Raw genomic sequence first — 10,343 nt, 5'->3', positions numbered from 1 at the left:
ACCTGGCTGGTAATCACTCCTGGAGAGTGCCCAGGATATTTGCTGTCCCAAAGCATGGTCAGTTAAAGTTTTCTCCTCCACAGAAAAATGCTCCACAGGTGCTCTGGCAATCAATTCCAGTGCTTGACCACCTGTTCAATAAAAGTTTTCCTTCTGTTTTTGTGGAACTGCATTTCAATGTGTGCCCACTGCCTCTTTTTTCTCTGCCACTGGGCACCACTGAGAATGGCTGGTTTCACCTTCTTTACTCCCCCACACAGGTAGTTAAAGACACAGATAGGATAGCCCTGAGACATTAACAATGCTGCTCCTTGCTCCCCTGAGCTGAAATGATTGTGGACTCAGCAGCTCAGACAGGCTTTGAGATACCAGGCTTTCAAGACAGTCCCATAACTTCAGCCACCATCAGTGACTTTCACCTTTCCAGTGTTGCTAGCTTGTCTCTGAATGAAGAGTAGGATGTTCTCCACAAACTTCACAAGTAAACTGGTGTTGCAATAAGAGAGTTTGTATTATTCACAGAGCACACATAATAAAATTACTTGATACAACAGACAACAGACTTGATACAACAGAAGACACCCAAAATTTTATTGCCTTGTCAGATGTAAAAATTTATTTATGCTATTTATCAAGTGTTTAAATTTACACAGAAGACAAACACTTTAACTTCAGGTCCAATTGTTCATCAGTAAGCCCTACATCAGAATACCCTTGACATGTTCAAGGACAACTTTTACAAGACACTTAGAACAGCAGAATATCATAAATAATGGCCAGCTTCACAAGCCTGAGGGTCACTACCTCATCACTATTTCTCTGCTGAGCATAACCCACAGAATAGAGGAAGCCTTAAAGCCATTTTAATCCCCAAACACTACCACTACTGCACTCAGAGCATTTAAATCACACTGCCCTGCATTAATAACACCAAACATTACAGCGAGTCTTCAAGATTTATCACAGCTTCCCCTAACAAAATGACTTTTCTTTTAAACATTACAAGAGAACTGTGCATCAGAACTGCGAAATACACAATCATCCATTTGGCTTGGTTTTACAGTAAAAATAATATCGGTCATCTATTTGTTAACTTGAACTCTTGTGTCATACTCCTTACTCCCTCCCTTCTCACTTAGGAAACTACACTAGATCAGGCAGTTTAATTGTAGCACTGAGGTAGCATATTTTAATTGAACAGAGTAATACATTTGATATTGTGCCTCCTCTCCTTTAAAGCACAAAAAAAATCCCCACAGTTTTTCAACATCTTTGGAGAAGACAGGCATATAGTCCATTTCCAACAGTCACTCTATTCTGAATTCAAAGCACAAAGCATCTCTGAATGGTGGATACATTATACCAGCTTGAATGAATGAGAACATATACAAGAAGAAGGAAACATGTCAGTTTTATTAGAACTAGGGTTACATTTTAGCCCTATGGCACCTATTGTTCCCTAATATGAAATGCATCTTTGCAGTCCCTGAAATTTAATTTCAAAGACGAGGATCTTGGAAAAAAAGCAGCTGTGCCACTATTCTAAATGATTTTCACTCTGTTGTCAGAGTCACGTAATTGCAACAAAACCAGATGAAATCAACAGACCTAATATAAAGTCACCAGGAATTAACATGTGTATACTAAAAGAATCAAAGTTAAGGCAGAAGGTATGACTTAATGAACTGAGAGCACTTTTCATTCACTTAGAAGTTAAAGCTGAGACAGTCTTAAAAATAATTAAAGAAAAAACAACAACAAAACACAAACAAAAACAACGACCCAAAACCAAACAACCAACAAAACAAACCCCCAAAAAAACAACAACAAAAAAAACCCCACCACTGCAAGAGTAGAAGCCTAATTTCCTAACAAATTGAGAGTAACAGTATCTCAGCTTTGGCCTTCTGGCTAAAAGCTTTAAAAGACTAAGCTGAAGTCAAGCTGTACTCAAGACTGCAGCCTTAACTTCTAGACTGTTTATTAAAGTAACTCTTACAGACACACCTGTGTATTTAGAGGGAATAATAAGCAGTGATCCTAAAGAACAGGAGTAATTTCCGGCTCTGCATACCATGCTTGTACACATAGCCTTGTAAAACTCTGCTGAATGGTACACAATCCTAACCCAGCCCCAGGCTGGATCTTTGAATTCCTCCCTCCAACTTTCACACAGGAAAGCAAAATTTTTTACTGCAGTTAAAGTCCCTTCAGTCAGCTGAATGCATAGGGGAAATTGGGTTTTAACACATTGGGAAGCAGAATGAGAATGTAACTGAGCTGACTGATAAATAAACTCCCAAGGAAACACCTAAACAGCTGAAGGCAAAATGCTTAAGTTGTAATGACCAATTGAAGCTGTTTATGAAGGCATTGATGTTAATCTTTCAAGTAACCCAAAATGCACTCCAACACCTGTTATTAAAAACTTAAGGCTTTTATGAATACCCTCTTACATACAAAAGGAGTATTAAACAGAAGGAACTTGTTTACAGTAAATACAAACATCTGAAAAAATCTCTGAAACCTGTTTATACAAATACTAATAAATTCTTTAATATTTTGTACAACTAGAAGGTGCACAGATTGGCATTCAAGCAGTCAATGCTGGCAAACATCTGTCAGACAATAACATGATTTACTTGGATAACAATATAGTTTAAAATGCCATAAATTAAAAAATAAGTTAGTTCACATTTTTTTCCCCCAGATTTTATGTACATCTTAGTCTTTAATGAGATCGTGCAGCCTTCTTCAGAAGCTCGAGGTCTTTCCGACGGCTTTTAGTTACTCTGGCACAGCCATACTCTTCCAGTTGCAGAGGGATATACTTTTCTATCTGAACGAGCCCATGCCCAGCAGGACTGGTAAACAGCTTAATCCAGGATGGCTTAATGCTTCCTCTGAAGCCCAGAAAGGCCAAGCTTCCTGTGATAGAAAAAGCTCAGCATTACCAAATCAGCCAAGCTCACTGCAGCACAATACAGGACTGCTTAGGTAGGAAAAGTCACATTCCCCCAAAATTCCTTCTCCCACATTTTTCAGGACATGCACCTCACCAGGCACAAATAATGATTTGCAATTTCCTTTCTCAATACTTAGTATTAAATACCCTGAAATCTTAACTTGAAAAGAAGCTAATTGGACAGTTATAAAGTGGGCTTTCTCAACCACAACTTGTGGCATCACTCTGAACAGATGAGAAACCTATAAACTCGTCATCCCTCAAAATACCAATAGCGTCTCATTTCTAGCTTCATGTTATTTTAGAACAGGAAATACTAGGCAGGAACAGGAGACTACTTAAAGACAGATTTGCTGGGTGAGGCACAAAATACAAGCTTTAGGAAAAAAGCCTGGGACTCCTTTTGCATGATCCATGAAGAACTGCTAGTTACTTCTGTTTACAACAAGCTTCACACAATGGGATAAAGGGGTTTTCTGCCCCATCTGCTGAAGAGCAGCCCACCTCCCCTCTCAACAAGAGCTGACAGACAGCAGCCACACCAGTGCAAACTGGCAACCACCCTGCAGCAGCTGCATCCTTCTCACACACCCCATGAGAAACCCACCATGCCAACATAAACACAAAGACCAAGGCGGTGTCAAAGAAATGTGCAACATTTCCACCAACCGTTGCTCTGAAGATAAGGTGGTTTCGCTGTCCCCAGGGACATTAAGGCTTCAGCTAAATTATTAGGAATTGCTACATCACCTCTCGTGCTCAGTAGAATGATAGACCTGCAACAGGAACAGCACAGACACAGCAGCTGTTGTAACACATTTTTTATAATTCTGTTATAAATACCTATTTTTTAATATTCTGCTATACTCCTTTGCAGCTAGCTGCCCTCAGAGTCCAATTCCTTATGAGTACTTTTGACATGGAAATAGTCAATCCTTTCTGAAAGCAGTACTTAGAATTTCTTGGTTTTAAACTGACTTTAACTTCAAAATCATTAGGAAGCGTTTAGTGCCTTGTATCAAAAAAATCAAGTTTAGATATTGATCCAAAATTAAAATGCGGATTATTTTCTAACATCAACTCTTTATTTAGTGATATCTTCTCCCTATATGGAGAGAACAGTATATCTTTCACATAGTCCTTGCCACTGTCCTTATTAAACAAAAAGTTATTCTTGTTTTAAGCAAAGCAGATGATGCTACATGATGTTTTGTTTAAAAAAATTATTTTTGAGGAAAAAGGCAAAACCAGAAAAATTTTAGGTGTTCAAAATCTGCTTAGTTTTCTTAAATAAGGCTACACTGTCCAATAAATTGCTCCTATATTTCTCCTTTGGCCTGAACTGAGACATATGTTTTGCCCACTTTCAGTGCTCGTGTATCATTACCTATTCATCATTATTTAAATCCTTGTCAGAGAGCAGAGCTACAGCTTGCAGAACACACTGGAAATGAGTGTCATTGCACATACCTTTGTGGAATTCCAGATTTTAAATATCCATCAACATGCCTAATGTCTACTCCAGAAAATAATTTGTTTCCCAACACTGTGCCAGTGCAGGCATCTACTACAACAATAAGTATTCCATTACCCTTGAAGGAAAACATGGTTTCATTGACCTGAATGGGAAGAAAAAGAGAGAAAAAGAAGTTAATATGAATCTAACAGCAATTCTACTGCACCCAGTGTTAATCAATCTTACTCTAGTTTAGACACAGTCATTTCCTTACAAATGCTTCCTTCTCCCTAGCATCTCTACAGTTTTCCCCTTGAAAGGACAGAGCTTAATAGGACTTCTGAAATTGCATGGGAGTCTGAAGCCTGCAGCTTCTGTAGGAATATTGCACGTTCCAGGTGACTTTACTAGCTGCCTCAGTCACAATTCCTGCTTTGGGAAGCTAAAATTCATATACCCCCTGTAGTCCTTGAGAGCAATACAGTTAACTGATCCCTGCAGCAGGCTAGTTCCAGCCCAGTTTCCTCCTAGTGCTTACCTGTTTTGGATATGGCACACACATTCCTGAAGAAGTTTGCAGCTGCAAAGGTTAAGCTGCTCAGCTGCCATTTGTCTACCTGGACAAGTGAAAGTTCAGCCAGGCCAACAATGACACTGCAGAATGTAAGGCATGTGCAGACTAAGCTCTGTGGTGGGAGCACATCTGCAAATGGTGTTTCACCATCATGTGCAAGTCTATTTCAGCATCTGAATAGAAAAGTCAAACTAAACTACATTTTATACAGTATCACGTCACTGAGCTTATTTGGGCCACATCAGAACAAATACAGACATCTTCTGATTCTTTAGCAATTGCCATTTAGAAGACTTTAGTAAAGCTTAATGGCTTGTGTGACCCATCCCACTGTCTTACTAATCTGCTTGCACAAGAACAATTTCAACAAATTGGATTTAACTGACAAATCGCTAGGTTACGTGTTCTGTTTACTTCCAAAACCAGCTAAAAACATATACCCACACAGATTTAAACATGAAGCTGAACATTTTAAACTCTAATGGGAACATTTTTCTCTTCAGCAGGTAAGATTCAAATATAAAATGAAGCTTTGAAGCCTCACTTTCTGATGTTTAAACATAAGCTTTTTGACTTGGCTTTTTAAACAACAAACCAATCTTTTCATTCAAGTGAAGAAAACTGAGGTCTGCATTATGTAGAACTGTACAACTGTTATAATACAAACTGCTATAGTGATATTTAAGAAGAAAACCATAAAGAACACTTACATATATAAATGCTTGCTGACCTCTGCTTAACTCTTTTTCATCAGCTGAATTGATCTGCACAAGGAGGTAGGTTTTGTGAGGGTCACTGGTGAACACCATCTGGATATCAAACAAAACAGTAAAGTACACGTATTAATGCTTCTTCAACACTTTTTCATGCCAGTTTACCACACACAGCCTATGTTCCAAAGCAAATGCATCCATTTGTCAGTGGCATTATTTATGGCACTAGTAATCCTAATAAAATATAATGATACATAGTGTAATCTATTTTACCTCTTAATTTCAGTGATTTTCTCAGCTTGTATAGCTGAGATAATTTCAAATTCATGCCAATAAATAAAGATCCAAACAGAGAGAAGGTTTGCCATGCACATGTCTGCAGCAATGCTCTCCATGTAGCACAGACAATACTGTAGTGCAAGACATCAATCCAACTATGTCCCTTTTCTGCAGCACTTAGAACAAGAGTTGCACAAAAGAAGAAAGAAAACCCTGAAACCTTTGTACTACAGAAAGGACTCCAACCTCTCAAGGAGTCCAAGAAGATTAACCAGCTGACCACTGCAATTTGGTAAGTGCAGTGTTCTATGCTGAAAGACTGAAATTTGGACTTGAAATTGAGTAGACAGCATCACCAGTTCTACAGCTCATGAAACTTTTTGTTTATTTTATTTTACCTGAGTTGTGCCACATTTTGTACATGGTACAGTAGTTTTTTCTGGCATCTGCTTTATGACGGTTGGTACTTGGTAGTACTTTGGGTAAGCTTTTGCCATGCAATTACTTATCCCTTTTGATGAATCTTTGGTCACAATCTTGATCCTTTCACATCCCTGAGATGAGCAATAACTGTGACCATCCCTATTATATTTGGCTTGAAGAAATAAAAACAGTAATCTACACAAAAAGGGGAAAAATAATCTATATTAAGTGGTGAAATACAGATATTTATATTCAGTCTTAGCAGCTATATTTCATAATTTTCAGAAGCAGACAAAATACAGTATTCACTTTTGCACCACTATCCAAAGGTTTCAAAATATTTAGAATTCACTACAGTTAGAAAATATCTAACAACTTATCTAAAATTCCCCACAATTAAAGGAGACGTCAATATAAATGTAGATGCTTCGCAAAGAAGAACCAGTCCTCAGATCAGTGGCTTGCAGGAAACAAAAACCAAATTGCAGAGCATGACTTTTTTCTTTGCTCATAGATCTTTGCAGACATGCAGCAGAAACATTCAGTTTCACCCACAAGCACTGAACAAGATAGTTGTGCTACTTCAAATGCTTGGAAATGTAATTTAGGGTGTAGTGGTCAATAATATTCACAGAAGACTGGCAGTGTTTTTATTACATTTTAGACTGTTACCAGAGCAGCTCTTACACAAAGTAACATAAACGTCTGTTCTACATTAATTTGTGTTTTTACTACAGACAGGGACAGTAGCAGCACTACCAAAAAAATAAATAAGAGAACAAATTATAAATTTAGAACCAATATTTGTAAGACTCAAAAGAAATGTATATAGGATATAATTTAATGAAGTTGACCACATCTAAAACCTCTCAGAAGAATCTTAGAGGCCTCTGTGAGAAGTACTTTTGAAAGAGAACCTAGGACTTTTAAGTTCTTTTGAGACAGCTGAAAACAAATTAGGATTTTCAAAAAACATAATTTTTAAATGTTGGAAGAGAAAGCTTCTTGGAAACACCTAGAATTTTCAGTTTAACAGGAAAACAGTTAATTTCTCTGAAGACTAAGAAATTAAATCCCAAAAGGCACTGCTCTGCAGCACACCAGATACTATATTTTCCCCAGACCTATGGAGTAGGAAATAGCTTTGGCAGCTGTGGTGCTCTTGAAAAGTATTTCAATGACAACGATGGTAGTTTGGAGATTTAAAGACACATAAATATTCTTCCAAAGGGTTCTGGAGTCCTTCTCAACAGCTTCCCTCTTATGCAGGTGTCTCAACCATTTGCTTTTAGCCCTATCAAAATGGACATTTCAAGGTTAAACAACATCTTCCAGGAGAGTCGAATGACAAGAGTTACCCAGTACTGTTGTCAAAGTAAAACCTCTTGTCCGATCGACTCTTTTCAAGCTCCATCATTGAAGATACAGGCATGTAGCGCTCCACCTTGCTTGACAGAGCAGATGACCGCCTTTGAAAGGTTTCCAATACTATAAGAAAATCTGTCTTTGGTTGGTAACAAAGACCAACACGAATCCAGTCATTCCTAAAACCAAAATAAATGTATTATTCCTTGTAGGAACGGTTTAGGTGTCAATACTTGCAAACAAAACACTCCAAAAAAAGAGAAACGGGAACAAAAAAAGCTCCTAAACCCTCACCAGATGATCAAATCTGCACAGTCTTTCGTTAAATATTTTAGTAACTCTGATTCTCTCAGGATATATTTGATTATATACTTCAGAGATATTTAGTAAGTTTATCTGCCAACAAAAAGTATGATAAGCTATTCAACTGCAATTCTGCTTGACTTCACTATTGCTACATTTTCTTCTCCAAAGATTTTTTTCTTAAAGATACTGTACTGGAAAAGTATTTAAATTCAGGTGCAGGTCTGTTGTTTAATCCCTTACATTTCATACATTACTATTTGTGATCATGAAAAAAACATCCCAAACCCAGGCTCTGGTTTTCCAGATGGCTGCAAACTCATGCACAGTAATTTTGCAGGACATAACTTCAGTATTGTCTTATGGATCAAAGCCACAAAAGAAAGTACACATACTTGTTGAAGTTAATGAGATACAGATAGGTGACATTCGGAGCTTTTCCATTCCAGTGTATTGTATAGCCCTTTTGGAGCATCACCACTGGCTGGTACTGCTGAAAGGCAGCTGCTCTCTGATTAATACCTCGAAGAACCATGGGATTGGCTGGATATTCATCTCGGACAATAGTCATGGAAAGATTCTGTCCATTCCAGGTTTGGACATAAACCTATATGGTATTTAAGAGGGTGAAAATAGGAAGATTTAGTCTCTTTGTAATGAAAGAGAAGCCCAATGAGTGCATTATTAACCAAAATGCTGCAATTTGATGTTCTGAGTTATGTAATACACAAGTCTCTCCTGAATAAAAGTCCTATTAAAATACCTATTATAGATTTTTCCTATTTTACAGACAAAGAAGTGTATGGAGGAGAAAAAAATACAGCTATAACACCTGGCCACACAGAGCAAGAGCCAGAATGGGAATCCACTCAGTGGAAAAAAAGCAGACAGACCTTGTGTGGAAGAAGACACCCTCAAGACAAAGATATTTAGCAGATAAAGCTCCAGCACTGAACTCTTGGCAAACTCAGTTAGTTTTATCTTGCAGCATATGATACTGTACCCTCAGTCTGCTGAGAGGAAGCATGATATATACAATACTGGCTGAAGTATTTTTAGAAGTCAAAAAATTTTGAAATAGAAAGACAAGTAATTGTGCATATCTTACACTACCTGACTCCACAAGTAGTTCATATTATAGATTTACACCAAACAGAAAGTCAAAAGTACTAGCCTGTGCATAGTTCCCACTGCAAATCACTCCACTCCATTCTGTGATGTTAATGCATCTGGGGTGTTGAATCAAGTAATTATCCATTCGGCCCACATAGGTATCCCTGTAATTAGTGACTGAACCATCTAGATCATGAAATATTGAGTTCTTGTCACCATCCAGATCTCCTTCTTCAAACCAGGGACCAGGCTTTCCAAAGAAGGCTTTCAAAGAAACCTGATGACAACAATAAAAGTTTTTGTTTTTCCTGAATTGAAACACAGACTAACATTTGCATTTGTGCAGACACACTGGTATTTTACATAGCTGATTAAAAACTTTACGGCAAAGATGGGAGATTCTTGGAAAACAGACATGCTGGGTTTTAGTAATAGGCTCAGGCCAGCTCTTACTTCTGAACAGTGTTAATATTTGCTGCAGAAAATTCGTTACTAAGGAATATACCAAATGTTACAACATTTAAAAAAAAAATCTTTTCAGTTTTACCATAAGCCATGAATCATTTAGTGTAACATATTCTACATCTTTGTTGGTATTGGTTTTTTTGCTCAGGAGATGAAGGATATCTGTGTGACCTCCCGCCAGGAGATAAACTCTGAAGTGGGTGTGTGTAGAAGGGATGACCTACAGTTCTTGTCTGCATATGTTAAATACAAGAAAAGAAAAACATTTGCAAGACTTAATGAAAACTTGTCATAAACTTACGTTTGGACCAAACTTCACAAGAGAAATGTTATTTTTTGGAGTCATCTGCCATGGATTTTTCATCAAGAATCCAACTGCACTGGTAAATCTGTCTGGAGTTGGCATGAAGTTTTTAAATGTGCACTTGGTAAGGTGAACAGGTCCATCATAAATCTGAAAGCCTCTGATTGGAAATGTCCTGTTGATGCAAGCAAATATTTATACCATCCTGTAACAAAACTCATGATACACTTGAATCTGTGTCAAATACATTTCCTCTCACAGAAATCAATAAAGCAATAATTAGACAATGACTCACATGATAGATTTTAGTAAAGGAAATATGGTTTCTGCACTTCTCCAGTGAGTCAAAAAATCCCCTACTCCTAAATTTTCCTGTTAGCAGA

The 10,343-nt window shown here is 37.6% G+C and overlaps 1 protein-coding gene across 5 annotated transcripts in view; it reads right to left on the bottom strand.

Annotated features, from left to right (window-relative positions):
- Positions 1-588: 588 nt before the first annotated feature.
- Positions 589-10,343, bottom strand: part of CEMIP2 (cell migration inducing hyaluronidase 2) — a 62,668-nt gene continuing 52,913 nt past the window's right edge. For all 5 annotated transcript variants that reach the window (XM_086869345.1, XM_023944696.2, XM_086869346.1 and 2 more), the window contains 9 exons: positions 9,958-10,135; positions 9,253-9,468; positions 8,474-8,685; positions 7,769-7,954; positions 6,386-6,605; positions 5,706-5,804; positions 4,436-4,584; positions 3,635-3,741; positions 589-2,928 (listed from right to left, as the gene is read on the bottom strand). In XM_086869345.1, the coding sequence (XP_086725471.1) occupies positions 2,732-2,928; positions 3,635-3,741; positions 4,436-4,584; positions 5,706-5,804; positions 6,386-6,605; positions 7,769-7,954; positions 8,474-8,685; positions 9,253-9,468; positions 9,958-10,135 (1,564 nt within the window). In that variant the 3' untranslated portion in view covers positions 589-2,731. The remainder of the gene's footprint in view (positions 2,929-3,634; positions 3,742-4,435; positions 4,585-5,705; positions 5,805-6,385; positions 6,606-7,768; positions 7,955-8,473; positions 8,686-9,252; positions 9,469-9,957; positions 10,136-10,343) is intronic.

This window comes from Cyanistes caeruleus, chromosome Z (assembly GCF_971803275.1).
Source record: "Cyanistes caeruleus chromosome Z, bCyaCae1.hap1.1, whole genome shotgun sequence".
Classification (NCBI taxonomy): Eukaryota; Metazoa; Chordata; class Aves; order Passeriformes; family Paridae; genus Cyanistes; species Cyanistes caeruleus.
This window is presented reverse-complemented; position numbering and strand designations above follow the sequence as displayed.